At 39.9% G+C, this 20,006-nt stretch overlaps 2 protein-coding genes across 3 annotated transcripts in view; one reads left to right on the forward strand and one right to left on the reverse strand.

Moving 5' to 3' along the window:
• fibcd1b (fibrinogen C domain containing 1b) overlaps positions 1–20,006 on the reverse strand; it is a 143,352-nt gene that overhangs the window by 53,500 nt on the left and 69,846 nt on the right. The gene's annotated exons all lie outside the window — the stretch shown is intronic.
• LOC143518327 (uncharacterized) overlaps positions 7,978–20,006 on the forward strand; it is a 61,315-nt gene continuing 49,286 nt past the window's right edge. The window contains exons 1-6 of the mRNA XM_077010765.1: positions 7,978–9,855; positions 9,997–10,061; positions 11,173–11,282; positions 14,962–15,124; positions 15,440–15,632; positions 15,805–15,906. Coding sequence (XP_076866880.1) covers positions 11,177–11,282; positions 14,962–15,124; positions 15,440–15,632; positions 15,805–15,906 — 564 coding nt within the window. The 5' untranslated portion in view covers positions 7,978–9,855; positions 9,997–10,061; positions 11,173–11,176. The remainder of the gene's footprint in view (positions 9,856–9,996; positions 10,062–11,172; positions 11,283–14,961; positions 15,125–15,439; positions 15,633–15,804; positions 15,907–20,006) is intronic.

Genomic DNA, 20,006 nt, shown 5'->3' on the forward strand with positions numbered 1-20,006 from the left:
CGTCGAGAGCTTGCTCTTTTCTAGCTAGATGCTAGCGGAATCGGGGCTAGATGCTAGCGGATCGGAGCTAGATGCTACCGCAAATGCTCAAATCTTCCACAACCTCCGCCTCTGGTGGACGAACGTGTACTCCCAGCAGAGAGCTTGATCTTTCAAATGCGGACAGCAACTGTTCCAATTAAACTTTTAGTCGCGAGCTTCCTATTATGTAGTCTGCAGCAGTGAAATGCTGGCTACACACAAATATGCTCCGTATCACATAAGCCCTATCCGGACGGGATTAGTTTCTCAGGGGGTCCTGGGGTAATTTTCTCTTTTACGGGGGGTCCTCTGTGATTTTAATCCCGTCCGGAACGAGCATGTCCGTGTTTTTCTCAGACGTCCTCAGAGAAAATTACAGGCGGAATTACCTACTGTTTTTCGCTGTACTCCGTGGTCGTCTGGTAATTTTAGTCCCGTCCGGATCCACATGTCTGAGTTTATACATGCAGACATCACCTCGCGTTTAATAAAACAGCTATATGTCCACTGCCACGCACCGTAGTTACACGTTGGGCGCGCGTTTTCACGGAGATCCACGTAAAGACAGCGGCGAGCGAAAATGGATTTACTGGATTTTTTAATGGATTTATTTTATTTTATTTAACGGATTTATTTAGCTATTTACATTCATTAGCGATTTTTTATAATGTGTTTTCTGTATTGGTTTAACAAAATAGCTTAACTTAAACGGAGATCTTAAATGCTGAACTGAACAGTAGTAAAGTTAAAAAGGAATCATCAGAGTTGGCAGTGTGACATTATTAAACATGCTATCACGTGACAAGGCGATGTCATGTGACCGAGAAAGCCAAAAACTCACGGGTCCTCCTGTTTTTTCAATTGCTGTCCGGATGCAAGAGTTTTATCACTGAGTACAAGGGTGAAATATTTTTCACAGACGTCCCCCTGAAAAACGAATCCCGTCCGGATAGGGCTAAAGTTTTCCCCTTCATCTCTCCTAATTGCACAAACCCATTTTCTTTTTTTGCTCGTCGTCAGCCGGAAAACCATGTAAACTGATATACGGATGTTTTTACTTCGAGGTACTCTGCAAAAGCTCTTGTTAATGTGTAACAGAAGTAACTTTACCCTGCGACGAGAGCTTCCGGAAGAAAAAATGCGGTGTGAAAAGGGCCTATTGGATTCAAGTCAGGACTCTGGCTGGGCCACTGCAAAACATGATTGTTTTTGTCTGCTATCCATTTCTTCACCACTTTTGCTGTGTGTTTTGGGTCATTGTCGTGCTGAAATGTCCACTGGTTCCCAAGGCCCAGGGGCGGACTGGCATGCATTACTACCAGGGATTTCCCCGGTGGGCCAATGGGTTAGTGGGCCGCCGGTGGTTTAACTCAGCCCGTGGAGGAGCCATTGCGGCGCACTGCGGCCCTGCAGTTTAACGCTGCTGTTTAACGGTGTTATATAATTTCTGGTTAAATAAAAGTACATTTAAGTCAAAATTTGCCAGGGGTATGAATACTTTTGGGCATGACTGTGTATAAATAAATATATATATATATATATATATATATATATATATATATATGTATTTATATATACACATACATACACACACATATATATATATATATATATATATATATATATATATATATATATATATATATATATATATATACACTGCTAAAACAAATAAAGGGAACACTTAAACAAAACAACGTGTGGCTGTTGTGAAGATCACCACACATTCAGAAGTGTGGTGAACATTCATAACATTCAGGAACAATGTTATCCCTGAAGGTCAACAATTGCTGTATGGTCCAGCTAACTGAGTTTGGTGTACAATAGACAACATTAATGAACAAAAACAAACACCACACTGAGGAATGCATCATTATAGCTGCCATCCTTGGTGCCATCTTGAAGAAGCAGAGTATAGTATGCTTTATAGTTATCTAAAGATATATATATATATATATATATATATATATATATATATATATATATATATATATATATATAATACACATATGTATGTATATATACACATACATACATACACACTCATATATATATATATATATATATATATATATATATATATATATATATATATATATATATATATACTGCTCAAAAAAATAAAGGGAACACTTAAACAACACAATGTAACTTCAAGTCATCCACACTTCGTGTTCAGATAGGAAGCAACACTGATTGTGAATCAATTTCAACTGCTCTTGTGCAAATGGAACAGACAACAGATAGAAATGAGAGATTTTCAACTGATTTCAAAGATTTTTATTAATTGAGATCTAGGATGTGTTATTTTAGTGTTCCCTTTATTTTTTTGAGCAGTATATATATATGAAATGAATTAAATGTGCCATATTTTGTCAATTGTGATTTTTTTACACCCCAATCGAAATTTGTCCTCCGCTTTTAGCAGTGTTAAATCAGAAGAGTTATTTTTTCAAATGTCTTAGCCACGGCTGTGTCCCCTATTACGGTGAAGGACAGAGTACTAACATATTCCTATAGGAAATGCCTGTTACATTGGCAGCCAGTACTGACCTCTACATTTTGTGCTTGACCTTTGTGACCCGGGCCTGAAAATAAGCCCCTTTTCGACTCACATTTGGCCCCCTTTGGGCACAGGAATCTGGAACTTAATGTACTCCATCAGGGGGCCGGGGGGACGGATGCTCCTGAGCCACCTGTGGCTACGCCCAACCGTCGTCCCGTAGCACCCCCTCAGTGTTCTCACCATAGTTAACATTGTCTACAGCTGAAACTTGAAAAGTTTGCCACGCCAAAACCGTGTGAACTAGGGCTTTACGGCTTCGATATTTTCATCCTAGAGTGGGGCAGATCGAGACTCTATAGTTTGGTGTGGCTATGTGCTACGGTTGGCCGGCGCGAACCCTCATCACCACGCAGAAGGCCATCGGTAATGCTAGGCCAAACGTTGAGCCCCTTTTCACACACTCCTAAATCTTTGGACAGCCTTCCCAGAAGAGTTGAAGATGTTCTAGCTGCAAAGGATGAACCAATGTCTTATTGAACAAATATGGAATAGTAATGGGATGTCACTTAGGGCGTACTCACACTAGGCTCTGTGATCCGGGCCCGGGCACGGTTGCCTGCCGAAGCACGGTTCGTTTGGCTAGTGTGAGCGCTCCAACCGTGCCCGGGCCCGGATCAGTTAACCGTGCTCGGGCCCGCTTGAAGAGGTGGGCCAGGGCACGATTCATGTGGACTCGGGCACGGTTCGCTTCTAGTGTGAGCGCTATCCGTGCCCGGGCCCGCTTGGTGCCTCGTCTGATTGGTTCATTTTGCTGGAGCTCAAACATGACGTCAGTGATGCAACGCTCACGTTAAACAGTCATAGCGGCAAAGCGATTAGCAGACAATCGTTGTGTTAAATTATCGATAAATCTGTGCTTGCACCGTGTTTCTGCACTCCCAAACGACTCCAAAAATACAATAAAAAGAGAATCGTGAACTCCATAGTGTTGTGCGAGCGCGCTTTTTTTCCAAATAAAGCGGCGTTGTGATGACGTAAGCGTGCTCGGGCCGGGTTGCTGAAGCGAGTGTGAGTGCAGGCCAGCGGGGGAGTGGGAAGGGGGGATAACCGGGCCCCAGCACGGAACGAGCAAACCGTGCCTAGTGTGAGTACGCCCTTAAGCTCATATGTGAGTCAAGGAAGGTGAACAAATACTTTTGGCAATATAGTGTAAAGTGAATATACAGTAATGGTTAACAAGTAATTGATAATCAGTACAACATATGATTTTTCTGTTATATATAGCAGATACTGTGTAAGGTTAATCAACTCTGAGAGAGTCAGATCTGTTAACCCAAATATCTGCTATATAAAACAGACTATTAAAGTAAAGATGCACTAGCGCGCACTCACACTAGGGCCATTTGAACCGTGCTGTGCCTGGTACGATTGGGGAGAGGTCCGAATCCCCAGCCGGCCTGCACTCTCACCTGCACAATTGGTCTGTGCCGTGGCCCGGGTATGACTCAAGATGAGGAGAGCATGAAGTTAACAGTACAGTAGTGTCACTACACCAACACTTGTTGATATAGAAGCAGATTACTCCTCCCCTGCTCTTTCCAATCTTTCCGCTCTCAGCAACTGGAAGGCTGGGACGTGCAGCGTGCTGTGTGGGGTCAGCTCAGACAGCCAAGTGGAGGTTGGTTGGTTTGGAGGTTGGAGATTAATAATGACAGTAAAGGTGTGTGAAGTCCACGTTGCCTCAGATGCACAAGCATGCCGGCAAGTCTGCCTCTCTCTTCCCGTGTGGCTGTTGTGAAGATCACCACACATTCAGAAGTGTGGTGAACATTCATAACATTCAGGAACAATGTTATCCCTGAAGGTCAACAATTGCTGTATGGTCCAGCTAACTGAGTTTGGTGTACAATAGACAACATTAATGAACAAAAACAAACACCACACAGAGGAATGCATCATTATAGCTGCCATCCTTGGTGCCATCTTGAAGAAGCAGAGTATAGTATGCATACTGCTCAAAAAAATAAAGGGAACACTTAAACAACACAATGTAACTTCAAGTCATCCACACTTCATGTTCAGATAGGAAGCAACACTGATTGTGAATCAATTTCAACTGCTCTTGTGCAAATGGAACAGACAACAGGTAGAAATGAGAGATTTTCAACTGATTTCAAAGATTTTTATTAATTGAGATCTAGGATGTGTTATTTTAGTGTTCCCTTTATTTTTTTGAGCAGTATATATATATGAAATGAATTAAATGTGCCATATTTTGTCAATTGTGATTTTTTTACACCCCAATCGAAATTTGTCCTCCGCTTTTAGCAGTGTTAAATCAGAAGAGTTATTTTTTCAAATGTCTTAGCCACGGCTGTGTCCCCTATTACGGTGAAGGACAGAGTACTAACATATTCCTATAGGAAATGCCTGTTACATTGGCAGCCAGTACTGACCTCTACATTTTGTGCTTGACCTTTGTGACCCGGGCCTGAAAATAAGCCCCTTTTCGACTCACATTTGGCCCCCTTTGGGCACAGGAATCTGGAACTTGATGTACTCCATCAGGGGGCCGGGGGGACGGATGCTCCTGAGCCACCTGTGGCTACGCCCAACCGTCGTCCCGTAGCACCCCCTCAGTGTTCTCACCATAGTTAACATTGTCTACAGCTGAAACTTGAAAAGTTTGCCACGCCAAAACCGTGTGAACTAGGGCTTTACGGCTTCGATATTTTCATCCTAGAGTGGGGCAGATCGAGACTCTATAGTTTGGTGTGGCTATGTGCTACGGTTGGCCGGCGCGAACCCTCATCACCACGCAGAAGGCCATCGGTAATGCTAGGCCAAACGTTGAGCCCCGTTTCACACACTCCTAAATCTTTGGACAGCCTTCCCAGAAGAGTTGAAGATGTTCTAGCTGCAAAGGATGAACCAATGTCTTATTGAACAAATATGGAATAGTAATGGGATGTCACTTAGGGCGTACTCACACTAGGCTCTGTGATCCGGGCCCGGTTGCCTGCCGAAGCACGGTTCGTTTGGCTAGTGTGAGCGCTCCAACCGTGCCCGGGCCCGGATCAGTTAACCGTGCTCGGGCCCGCTTGAAGAGGTGGGCCAGGGCACGATTCATGTGGACTCGGGCACGGTTCGCTTCTAGTGTGAGCGCTATCCGTGCCCGGGCCCGCTTGGTGCCTCGCCTGATTGGTTCATTTCGCTGGAGCTCAAACATGACGTCAGTGATGCAACGCTCACGTTAAACAGTCATAGCGGCAAAGCGATTAGCAGACAATCGTTGTGTTAAATTATCGATAAATCTGTGCTTGCACCGTGTTTCTGCACTCCCAAACGACTCCAAAAATACAATAAAAAGAGAATCGTGAACTCCATAGTGTTGTGCGAGCGCGCTTTTTTTCCAAATAAAGCGGCGTTGTGATGACGTAAGCGTGCTCGGGCCGGGTTGCTGAAGCGAGTGTGAGTGCAGGCCAGAGGGGGAGTGGGGAGGGGGGATAACCGGGCCCCAGCACGGAACCAGCAAACCGTGCCTAGTGTGAGTACGCCCTTAAGCTCATATGTGAGTCAAGGAAGGTGAACAAATACTTTTGGCAATATAGTGTAAAGTGAATATACAGTAATGGTTAACAAGTAATTGATAATCAGTACAACATATGATTTTTCTGTTATATATAGCAGATACTGTGTAAGGTTAATCAACTCTGAGAGAGTCAGATCTGTTAACCCAAATATCTGCTATATAAAACAGACTATTAAAGTAAAGATGCACTAGCGCGCACTCACACTAGGGCCATTCGAACCGTGCTGTGCCTGGTACGATTGGGGAGAGGTCCGAATCCCCAGCCGGCCTGCACTCTCACCTGCACAATTGGTCTGTGCCGTGGCCCGGGTATGACTCAAGATGAGGAGAGCATGAAGTTAACAGTACAGTAGTGTCACTACACCAACACTTGTTGATATAGAAGCAGATTACTCCTCCCCTGCTCTTTCCATTCTTTCCGCTCTCAGCAACTGGAAGGCTGGGACGTGCAGCGTGCTGTGTGGGGTCAGCTCAGACAGCCAAGTGGAGGTTGGTTGGTTTGGAGGTTGGAGATTAATAATGACAGTAAAGGTGTGTGAAGTCCACGTTGCCTCAGATGCACAAGCATGCCGGCAAGTCTGCCTCTCTCTTCCCGTGTGGCTGTTGTGAAGATCACCACACATTCAGAAGTGTGGTGAACATTCATAACATTCAGGAACAATGTTATCCCTGAAGGTCAACAATTGCTGTATGGTCCAGCTAACTGAGTTTGGTATACAATAGACAACATTAATGAACAAAAACAAACACCACACAGAGGAATGCATCATTATAGCTGCCATCCTTGGTGCCATCTTGAAGAAGCAGAGTATAGTATGCTTTATAGTTATCTAAAGTTATATATATATATATATATATATATATATATATATATATATATATATATATATATACTGCTCAAAAAAATAAAGGGAACACTTAAACAACACAATGTAACTTCAAGTCATCCACACTTCATGTTCAGATAGGAAGCAACACTGATTGTGAATCAATTTCAACTGCTCTTGTGCAAATGGAACAGACAACAGGTAGAAATGAGAGATTTTCAACTGATTTCAAAGATTTTTATTAATTGAGATCTAGGATGTGTTATTTTAGTGTTCCCTTTATTTTTTTGAGCAGTATATATATATGAAATGAATTAAATGTGCCATATTTTGTCAATTGTGATTTTTTTACACCCCAATCGAAATTTGTCCTCCGCTTTTAGCAGTGTTAAATCAGAAGAGTTATTTTTTCAAATGTCTTAGCCACGGCTGTGTCCCCTATTACGGTGAAGGACAGAGTACTAACATATTCCTATAGGAAATGCCTGTTACATTGGCAGCCAGTACTGACCTCTACATTTTGTGCTTGACCTTTGTGACCCGGGCCTGAAAATAAGCCCCTTTTCGACTCACATTTGGCCCCCTTTGGGCACAGGAATCTGGAACTTGATGTACTCCATCAGGGGGCCGGGGGGACGGATGCTCCTGAGCCACCTGTGGCTACGCCCAACCGTCGTCCCGTAGCACCCCCTCAGTGTTCTCACCATAGTTAACATTGTCTACAGCTGAAACTTGAAAAGTTTGCCACGCCAAAACCGTGTGAACTAGGGCTTTACGGCTTCGATATTTTCATCCTAGAGTGGGGCAGATCGAGACTCTATAGTTTGGTGTGGCTATGTGCTACGGTTGGCCGGCGCGAACCCTCATCACCACGCAGAAGGCCATCGGTAATGCTAGGCCAAACGTTGAGCCCCGTTTCACACACTCCTAAATCTTTGGACAGCCTTCCCAGAAGAGTTGAAGATGTTCTAGCTGCAAAGGATGAACCAATGTCTTATTGAACAAATATGGAATAGTAATGGGATGTCACTTAGGGCGTACTCACACTAGGCTCTGTGATCCGGGCCCGGGCACGGTTGCCTGCCGAAGCACGGTTCGTTTGGCTAGTGTGAGCGCTCCAACCGTGCCCGGGCCCGGATCAGTTAACCGTGCTCGGGCCCGCTTGAAGAGGTGGGCCAGGGCACGATTCATGTGGACTCGGGCACGGTTCGCTTCTAGTGTGAGCGCTATCCGTGCCCGGGCCCGCTTGGTGCCTCGTCTGATTGGTTCATTTCGCTGGAGCTCAAACATGACGTCAGTGATGCAACGCTCACGTTAAACAGTCATAGCGGCAAAGCGATTAGCAGACAATCGTTGTGTTAAATTATCGATAAATCTGTGCTTGCACCGTGTTTCTGCACTCCCAAACGACTCCAAAAATACAATAAAAAGAGAATCGTGAACTCCATAGTGTTGTGCGAGCGCGCTTTTTTTCCAAATAAAGCGGCGTTGTGATGACGTAAGCGTGCTCGGGCCGGGTTGCTGAAGCGAGTGTGAGTGCAGGCCAGAGGGGGAGTGGGGAGGGGGGATAACCGGGCCCCAGCACGGAACCAGCAAACCGTGCCTAGTGTGAGTATGCCCTTAAGCTCATATGTGAGTCAAGGAAGGTGAACAAATACTTTTGGCAATATAGTGTAAAGTGAATATACAGTAATGGTTAACAAGTAATTGATAATCAGTACAACATATGATTTTTCTGTTATATATAGCAGATACTGTGTAAGGTTAATCAACTCTGAGAGAGTCAGATCTGTTAACCCAAATATCTGCTATATAAAACAGACTATTAAAGTAAAGATGCACTAGCGCGCACTCACACTAGGGCCATTCGAACCGTGCTGTGCCTGGTACGATTGGGGAGAGGTCCGAATCCCCAGCCGGCCTGCACTCTCACCTGCACAATTGGTCTGTGCCGTGGCCCGAGTATGACTCAAGATGAGGAGAGCATGAAGTTAACAGTACAGTAGTGTCACTACACCAACACTTGTTGATATAGAAGCAGATTACTCCTCCCCTGCTCTTTCCATTCTTTCCGCTCTCAGCAACTGGAAGGCTGGGACGTGCAGCGTGCTGTGTGGGGTCAGCTCAGACAGCCAAGTGGAGGTTGGTTGGTTTGGAGGTTGGAGATTAATAATGACAGTAAAGGTGTGTGAAGTCCACGTTGCCTCAGATGCACAAGCATGCCGGCAAGTCTGCCTCTCTCTTCCCGTGTGGCTGTTGTGAAGATCACCACACATTCAGAAGTGTGGTGAACATTCATAACATTCAGGAACAATGTTATCCCTGAAGGTCAACAATTGCTGTATGGTCCAGCTAACTGAGTTTGGTGTACAATAGACAACATTAATGAACAAAAACAAACACCACACAGAGGAATGCATCATTATAGCTGCCATCCTTGGTGCCATCTTGAAGAAGCAGAGTATAGTATGCTTTATAGTTATCTAAAGTTACATGCAGGATGTGTGAGCTAAAGTTGTATTTTACAGCTTAAAATAATACTCTATGTTGTCACGTGTTTTAGGTGCTGTTGGTGCATTCATTTTGCAGTTCATGGATTTTTACAGAGTATGCATTCTATGCAATGCATGTATGAATGCATTGTTCTAATGCATCTATGACATTTAATTTTTCTGTATATGCAGGTTTTTTGCAAAATTATTGCTAATGCCGTAACAGTATCATTTACTCAACCGACCATCTATCAAATCTCAGATTTAAAAATTGCTAAATATAAAATGCAATTAAAAATACATAAAAGATATAAAATCACCAAGGACCAGTTTTGATATACGAGGCAGACCGCGTCATTTTCGCGCCAAACTACACAAGTGGAGTGAGTTGGCAGATCACGCAAACAGAATAAACAGGTAAAAATGTTTTCTATTAACTTTGGCTATATAGCTAGTTAACTATTCTACATTAAGTAGTATAACTTTGTATTTGCGTCTTCTTGTATGTACTGTTAGAACAAATCAAGTGTCACGGTTTTGATCCGCGTCATTTTTCAGCTAAAATACCGAAATATACAGAGAAGCCAAACGGAGCAAACAGCGTGGCAAATCTGAATAACCAGGTAAGCTGTTTTTTTATTTTGGCTACATAGCTAGTTAACTAATTAATGTTCTGGTATAATAAGTAGTAGAGCTTTGTATTTGCTTGTTTACTACATGTACTTTAAGAACAAATCATTTACGTCGAATGAATTAGTGGTGATATGTAGCTAGCTAGGCTGGTAGTTAAAATCCGCTAGCATTACTTTGCTAGTGGTCCATTTACTGGTGTTACTAGTCAGTGAGTTAACCTGCTGCTTATTGTGTGTTATCAATTAGTGGCTGTAATATTAGAGCACAACTGTACCAACATTTCTGAGGTAAATGTGAAATATAAAAAAATAAATCTGACGCTAGCAATATATCTGAAGCTAGCATATATGCTAATCGCGTTAGCTTGGCTAGTAAGTAATGTTAGCCAGCTAGCTAATATTACTTGAGCGAGCTTTACAAAATGACCGTTCTAAAAATATTAAACAGCATCGATGATCACTAAATTGTATTTCTGAGTGATTGCAGTAACATCTAGTGTAAGTATTAATATACAACTGAAAGTGTTAATGCAAGGAAGAATAGCTTTAACCCATATAATCCCTTAATGCCTGAATCTTGTGTATTTAGTAACCCTCACAAATAATCAATCATTATTTTTTAAAGTTTCATAGATAAATAGGACTAAATTGGCTGGTTATAATTGTGACCGGTGGGATAATGTTATTTATATAGAATTTTGCATATGTTCTATGTACTCATCAAAATTCTTATGTCTTATCCCAGTTATTAACATATTTGAAACTGTCACTGTCAGTATTTATTGGGGAGGTAGAGTGATGGATTGTGGAGGGGGTTGGGGATGTAGGAATATATGTAAAAGTCAGTGCCTGGCAATATGGATGTACATTCCATACAGATATATCTGTTGTTTTGATCTTAAAAAAATGCTGCTCTTGAAACACACACACATCAATGTTTTCTTAAAATCTCAGTGTGCTAGCCTAAATAAAACATTCTGTACATATTTATACATGTTTTAATTGACCATTATGGATGCTATTTTAACAGTACTTTAATAAATGGAATAAATTAATAAAGTCTTGAATATTGGATAAGGATGTCAACAATTTGTTCATGCAGTTTGATGATGGGCCGCAGAATCACCCCACTAAAGGATGCACTGCAGTCTGTCAGGATATCTTCTGATAAAAGAGATGTATTGGAGTCAAAGTTCATCTCTCAATATAAAGGTATAGCTAACAAGACTTGATTCGGACTCATGAAAAATAATTTGTGAATAATAAGATTTGGTCCATTATCCAGCCACTGTGTGTGAAAGGTATATTCTTTTTTGTGTGTTTGTTTTGTCATTATTCCTTACTTTTTTTCGGTGATTTGGGTCGCAGACCCTTTTTTCGTGACTCATCATGACAGCCTCTTGTCACGAGCAGGAAATCTGAGAGAAGTGTCAAATGTAAATAAACAAGGGTGGCATAGCTGGATTACCATACGTGGTAGTTTTTGGCTATAAGGAGAATCCTTGGAATAAACAATGTGGGAAACAAATTAAGGACACTGGAATGACCTCAAGGGTCACCTGGATCAGCTTGTTTAGTTTATGCTAACCATTTAGCCATCAATACAGCAAATATATAAAATTATTAAAATTATTAAATATAATATATATATATATATATATATATATATATATATATATATATATATATATATATATATATATATAAATAATTTATTAAAATTATTTTTCCCCATCTCATGTGCCTAAGCTTATCATGGTAAGATACTTGGCTTGGACTTCAGCCTTATGAGCCATGACATGATTTGGACTTGTATTTTATGACTTCAACACCTGTGTTTCACACAGTGCTGCCTTTTTACAGTGATTCTCCAAACTGTAAAAAACATATTGGCCTCCCCAGCAATGAAAGCTGTATCCTGATTCTCTGACACTGTTAAAGCATATTGTTCCCAGTTCTGTGTGGATTTTATCCTCTGTGCCAGGGGTTCTCAACTGGTCTGTGCCGAGGCCCACATTTTCTCGATGTCATTAAGTAAAGTTCAGCTAGTCAGACTTCAGGACCGGAACTATCCACACAGCAAAAAGTCCAGTGTTGAATTAACTTCCACATAGTTAATTTTAACACTTTTTGAGGGTTTATATAGCGCCACACTCCACAGAGTTAAATTAACACTTTCAAAATAGTTAAAACATTTTAACACTTGGTGAGAGTTACTTTGAGTTAAAGTAACTCTATGGGATTGATTTTTTTTTTTACTATTTCAGAAGTGTTGGTTTCACTCCCCAAATAGTTAGCTATTAACACTATTAAAATGTTAAAATTAGAATAATATATTCCCATACATTTTTTGCTTTTTTCCTCAAAATTGAACTAAAACATTGTGAAAGAATGTACAATGTACAAACACTTTATGCACTTTGAATAATAAAACCATTGTAGAAATTAAACTCTGATGTGACCAGTATGGCTGCCACAAACGATTATTTTAATAGTCGACTAATCACCGATTAATTTTTACGATTAGTCGACTAGTCGGATTGTACGTTAACGGAATATAAAACATACAGCTTATCACACTAGAATGCAACTGCTATTATATAACCATCATTAGATTTCAGCTATAACTAAAAATAAAAACAATTAAGATCATAGTTCATTAAACCTTTAATGAAATATGCAGCTTGTTGCAACAAACAATTATTAAAATAAGGATAAGGCACTGCCTTAAAAAACACAAAAATAAATAGGCCTACATTAATAAAGAATTTTTTTTAGGTTTTTCTTTCTTTCATTAGTCTCTGGCATCAAACTTCGCTACATTTAAATCAAATTAGGTAGGGACCTGAAACTAAGGAGTTATTCACAAAAATAAAGTTTTGGTCTCACTGACGTTGACGAATGCGTGCTAAGGCTAATTAAACAAATCGCCATCACTAATGTTAACTTTTACAGCTACCACAATAAGCAGGGTTGCCAACTCTCACGCATTGAGAGTGAGACACACGCATTTGACCGTCTTCACACACTGTCACGCCACACATCCGATTTCTCATGCCGAAAAAAAATCTAGTTTATTTACCTCTGATCCATATCTATGATTCAATGAGTTACTAGTTCGCTCTGGCGACAACCACTGGCGATCGATCGCGATATAATACTTAATTTGTGTCCATTTTACCCCCCCAAGATCAAATCTCACTCCAAGATCTTGAAAAGTTGGCAACCTTGCGATAAGTAAGTACTAAGTTAATGCTCTAAACTTTAGTAGCTAACTAGCAATTTAGATTACAGAGATGACTGTCCCTATTCATCGTTGTCACAAGTAGCCACAACATGCTTCAGGTACATGCTCGTACATCGCGGTTGTGCTGCCGTGGAAGGCAAGTTCTGCCTTGCAGATATTGCACGCGTGTTGGAACCCGACTACGGAAAATGATCCCGCACTTTTGAGTTCCGTAGCCGGGTAGCCACGATACCAGAGCCTGTCTGTATAACGTCCTGGGATGTCGTCAACTGTATACCCCGGTTTCCACTACTGCGCATGTGCGTCAAGGACAGAAACGCAGACGCAGCAGTGGAAACTGTCGCAGCAGTTCGGAGAGGGGAAAAAAACGACGCATCGACTAATAAATTAGTCGTCGACTATTTTAGTAGTCGACATAGTCGTGACTAGTCGACTAATCATGGCAGCCCTAGTGACCAGCAATGGAGCGCAAGTAAAAGAAGGATGCGATCACACCAGTCTCATTGAAAATGTAGGATTTAATGAATAAAGTGCACCAGCGCAAAACCCGTGACATAATTCAAATTAAGGATAAGATAACATAGACCCCGAACATAAGGGGAGCCCTCACCTCTCATAGGGGATCTACAAGACCCGCTCCCCCCATAACATCAACCCCTGATCCCTAAAGGTCCAGAAATACTGCTTTCCATCTCCAGGGAGAAACACCTGCACCTAAAATAAACACACAAGCATTAATTGTGAAACACACACATAACCTTGCTTAATAATTCAATAATACTACATACACCTTGATACAGTGGTTTAGTCTATCGAAATCACATTACTATCCTTTTAATGCTGGTAACATTTTCAGAAAGTGACATTCACCAATTTCGTTTTCCCTGTTCCACCATAAACTGTGGTGCTGTTCCTTTCTGGTGCTAATAACTGCTGCACCATTTAAAACTGGAACTAGACCCTAGCGTATAAAAACAGACGTTGGTCTTAGTTTGAATAACCAGAATAGTTTTGATATAATGCATTTATTTTAATCCTCACTGTCAAATTATGGAGAGCTAGCTAGGTATCACTATCACTTAATTTAACTAGGTTAGGTATGCTAACATTAACTGTGCTGATCACCTCAACACGTTTGCTATTCAGTCCCTGGCATCAAGGTTCTGAACTTATATAATCTCAGAGGGTGTTTTATTGTACATAATGCATTCACATAATAAAATTAAACCTTTTTCAGTAAGACTGAATAAATAACACTCACCTTGTACATCTTTCACCAAGAGAAAAATGGCGTTGACTTTCTCCAGCGAAGTGAAATGAGTGGGCAGAGTTTAACTACGTCTTAGCGGGAGTCATTTAGTTGGATTAACACTGATTTGATCAACTCTGTCAAATAACTCCAACACTGAACATCATTTAGAACTAACAGTGTTAAAATTACTCTTTGGGAGTGAAAATCGGAACTCTGAAATGTTTAACTGAAAATTTAACACTCCTGTTTTTGCTGTGCATTGTATGATATGGAATAACATCTGTGTCTAACACATGTCAGTGGTCTGACACATAAGATGACACTTACTGTTCACTGTCAATGTTCACAAATTTATTTTAAAAATAATGACCAAATATTCTTGTATGTTTCAGGTTATGGAGTTTTTGCACTGAAATACATTTCAAAAGGTGACTTTGTTGTAGAATACCGGGGTGAATTAATTAGCTCTAAGGATTCCCAACAAAGGAGAGGTATCTACACCAGTGAAGAGATGGTGTACATGTTTGATTTTAAATGGCAGGAGAAAACCTGGACGTAAGCATTCTTACTTGCATTAAATTCTGTATTAAAGAAAATAAGAATCACAAAAAATTTTACTGACCTAGGAAATGATAATGGAATGTGATGATTATTCTGTTTTAAACTTATTCTTGATTAGAAGAAATGTGACTTCACAGATGTGATCTTCGTTTGGACAGTGTATAATTATTGTTGAATAAAGTTATAGTCTTGTTATTTACATGTAAGGGCCAAATTACAAGCTTTATGTAAATATGGCAGCATACTAAATACGATGGGTAAAATAATTGCTGTCTTTTTTCATTTTTTGCTTGTTTTAATGGTTCTCAGAATTGATGCTTCAAAGGACAATAGGTCTTTAGGACGACTAGTCAACGATGACCATATAAGTCCAAACTGCATGATGAAAAAAGTGTTTGTGGATGGATCACCACACCTGTGTCTATTCGCAATCCGTGACATCCAACCAGGAGATGAAATCACGTATGATTATGGGGATAGTGCCTGGCCATGGAGAACAAAGGTCAGTAAAATATCATGCGAAAATGACTGTTTTTTCAGCTTCTTTTCACAAATAAAAATAGATATTTTTTATAAAATGTATTTTATGAATGTATTAAACTGAATAGAATTTACTGAGTATTAAACATTTCTCTTAAAAATAATGAAAACCTGTCTTATTAATGTGTCCACAGTTAATAAATGAAAGCAGTCCTGCGCCAACTACATCTCATGGCAAGGGGAAATACAGCATTGACCCAACTGCGAATGATCAGGCTTGCAAAGCCTCTGAGTTGGTAAGTTACGCATTCATTATCTATTCTAAATTGCTTTGTCTTGACAATATTAACATAATGTAATGTTAGCTTATTCCCATATCTTTTTCTTACAATCCAGTTACCCATTTCATTATAGTGTAAGAAACTGCACAGAGAAGTTAATATGATCTTTGCATTCAGTCATTAATTGATGGCTTGATGATGGGTTTAGAGATCTTTAAAAGTTGAAGAAAAAAGTACAACAACATTATGTCCAGTACAAACTCACTGAACATTACAACATGCTTGTACTTGCTTAGAATAACTTCTTACTTCAGTCCACTACAGAATGAACAGGTTATGTAGTGACTTCATGATTTTATCCTTTGAAGATTGCAAATGTCTTTTACCATTGTAAATTACAAATAGTTGTAAAAGTGCAATGTCCTATCTTTACTCCTCTACAAAATGGTCAGTGTGTAACATTTCGATTTTGTCCAGTTCAGTTTTTGTCATAGTTTTGTAAATGTATTGCTAGAGTTTGGGTTTTAGTCTAACTGTACACCTCTGCATAATAGTGTGAGTAATAATGTCCTGAATGTGTCCATTGGAGTTCCTTTTACCATTGCAAATTAAGAAAGAGCTTTGTGTCCTAACTTTACTCCACTCCAGAATAGACATTCTGTGTATCAACGTCCTGATTTTGTCAGTTGGAGGTTTTGTCTTACTATTGTATACTTAAGAATAGGTGTTTGGCCTTCGTCCTAACTTTACACCACTTCAGAATGGATAGTCTGTGTATCAACGTCCTGATTTTGTCAGTTGGCAGTTTTGTCTTACTATTGTATATTTAAGAATTGGTGTTTCACTCGTCCTAACTTTGTACAACTTCAGAATAGTGTGTGTAACAATGTCTTGATTTTGTCCATTGTAAATGTAGAAGCAAACATTGATAATTAGGTTCTCATTTCAATGAAAACTGCAGTTGTTTAGTGATTTGAAGACTTCCAGATATCCATATGTTAAAAATAAAGAGTTTGGGACGTATCACAGTACTGAAAAAAAATATATCTCTTGTAAATGTGTCCACAGATAATAAATGAAAGCAGTTCTGTGCCAACTACATCTCACGGCAAGGGGAAATACAGCCTTGACCCAACTGCGAATGATCAGGCTCGCAAAGCCTCTGAGTTGGTAAGTTACGCATTCATTATCTATTCTAAATTGCTTTGTCTTGACAATATTAACATAATGTAATGTTAGCTTATTCCCATATCTTTTTCTTACAATCCAGTTACCCATTTCGTTATAGTGTAAGAAACTGCATAGAGAAGTTAATATGATCTTTGCATTCAGTCATTAATTGATGGCTTGATGATGGGTTTAGAGATCTTTAAAAGTTGAAGAAAAAAGTACAACAACATTGTTAGGTCCAGTCCAAACTCACTGAACATCACAACATGCTTGTACTTGTTTAGAATAACTTCTTACTTCAGTCCACTACAGAATGAACAGGTTATGTAGTGACTTCATGATTTTATCCTTTGAAGATTGCAAATGTCTTTTACCATTGTAAATTACAAATAGTTGTAAAAGTGCAATGTCCTATCTTTACTCCTCTACAAAATGGTCAGTGTGTAACATTTCGATTTTGTCCAGTTCAGTTTTTGTCATAGTTTTGTAAATGTATTGCTAGAGTTTGGGTTTTAGTCTAACTGTACACCTCTGCATAATAGTGTGAGTAATAATGTCCTGAATGTGTCCATTGGAATTTCTTTTACCATTGCAAATTAAGAAAGAGCTTTGTGTCCTAACTTTACTCCACTCCAGAATAGACATTCTGTGTATCAACGTCCTGATTTTGTCAGTTGGAGGTTTTGTCTTACTATTGTATACTTAAGAATAGGTGTTTGGCCTTCGTCCTAACTTTACACCACTTCAGAATGGATAGTCTGTGTATCAACGTCCTGATTTTGTCAGTTGGCAGTTTTGTCTTACTATTGTATATTTAAGAATTGGTGTTTCACTCGTCCTAACTTTGTACAACTTCAGAATAGTGTGTGTAACAATGTCTTGATTTTGTCCATTGTAAATGTAGAAGCAAACATTGATAATTAGGTTCTCATTTCAATGAAAACTGCAGTTGTTTAGTGATTTGAAGACTTCCAGATATCCATATGTTAAAAATAAAGAGTTTGGGACGTATCACAGTACTGAAAAAAAATATATCTCTTGTAAATGTGTCCACAGATAATAAATGAAAGCAGTTCTGTGCCAACTACATCTCACGGCAAGGGGAAATACAGCCTTGACCCAACTGCGAATGATCAGGCTCGCAAAGCCTCTGAGTTGGTAAGTTACGCATTCATTATCTATTCTAAATTGCTTTGTCTTGACAATATTAACATAATGTAATGTTAGCTTATTCCCATATCTTTTTCTTACAATCCAGTTACCCATTTCGTTATAGTGTAAGAAACTGCATAGAGAAGTTAATATGATCTTTGCATTCAGTCATTAATTGATGGCTTGATGATGGGTTTAGAGATCTTTAAAAGTTGAAGAAAAAAGTACAACAACATTGTTAGGTCCAGTCCAAACTCACTGAACATCACAACATGCTTGTACTTGTTTAGAATAACATATGGATATCTGGAAGTCTTCAAATCACTAAACAACTGCAGTTTTCATTGAAATGAGAACCTAATTATCAATGTTTGCTTCTACATTTACAATGGACAAAATCAATAATTGTTACACACACTATTCTGAAGTTGTACAAAGTTAGGACGAGTGAAACACCAATTCTTAAATATACAATAGTAAGACAAAACTGCCAACTGACAAAATCAGGACGTTGATACACAGACTATCCATTCTGAAGTGGTGTAAAGTTAGGACGAAGGCCAAACACCTATTCTTAAGTATACAATAGTAAGACAAAACCTCCAACTGACAAAATCAGGACGTTGATACACAGAATGTCTATTCTGGAGTGGAGTAAAGTTAGGACACAAAGCTCTTTCTTAATTTGCAATGGTAAAAGAAATTCCAATGGACACATTCAGGACATTATTACTCACACTATTATGCAGAGGTGTACAGTTAAGACTAAAACCCAAACTCTAGCAATACATTTACAAAACTATGACAAAAACTGAACTGGACAAAATCGAAATGTTACACACTGACCATTTTGTAGAGGAGTAAAGATAGGACATTGCACTTTTACAACTATTTGTAATTTACAATGGTAAAAGACATTTGCAATCTTCAAAGGATAAAATCATGAAGTCACTACATAACCTGTTCATTCTGTAGTGGACTGAAGTAAGAAGTTATCCCTATTATGCAGAAGCGCCCCCTAGTGGGCCCGCCGGCGGGCCCAGCTCCTTTACGGCGATATAAAACATATTAAACATTAATGAATCTCCGAACAAAAGCGCTTAAATCAAAATTTCCTATCCCATCTACATGCCTACCGAGTTTCAGCCGTCTACGTGCAGCCGATCGCGAGATATCCGGCTTTGAAGTTGACCACAAAAGTGCACCCCGCGGGGGGGTCTCCCGACATATCCGTTTACAAAACATATTTATGTTGTGAAATGTCTTAATGTTTTGTCACCTAAAAATCGTTTACTAATAAGGCTTTAATTTAAGACCTTAACAGCGTAGATCCGTTGTGGTTAAGTACCTTAAAAAGCTTGCTCACCTCACTGCAAAATTTTCCAAAATCCGCTTCCTGAATGAGACACTCCGACAAATCTGCCCCCTAAGCGTCACAGAAGCATTCTTAACGCTGATTTGACCCCTCATTACAAAGCTGCAGCGGTTCTGCTTTGATTTGAGTGGTTTTTATTGGTCTAAAGTGGGGTAGTGACTTTGAGTGACAGGTTTTACAACCTCTCCCACGGCGAGGTGCGAAGGGGAGGGGGGGAGGGTGAACCAATAAGCCCACAGAGACAAGCTGGCGCCTCAGAAGTGATTGAAAGCTGTTCTAACCAATAGTGTACATCCTTCCGAAGCTAGCCAGCCCTCATATGACATGATTGGTCAAGTATATTTTTAAATTGAGCCCTCGGAAACTGGCGCTTCATTTCCAATTTCGGCCGCTAGCATAGCAACATAAGCTAACCCTT

Source organism: Brachyhypopomus gauderio, chromosome 7, assembly GCF_052324685.1.
Source record: "Brachyhypopomus gauderio isolate BG-103 chromosome 7, BGAUD_0.2, whole genome shotgun sequence".
NCBI classification, from domain to species: Eukaryota; Metazoa; Chordata; class Actinopteri; order Gymnotiformes; family Hypopomidae; genus Brachyhypopomus; species Brachyhypopomus gauderio.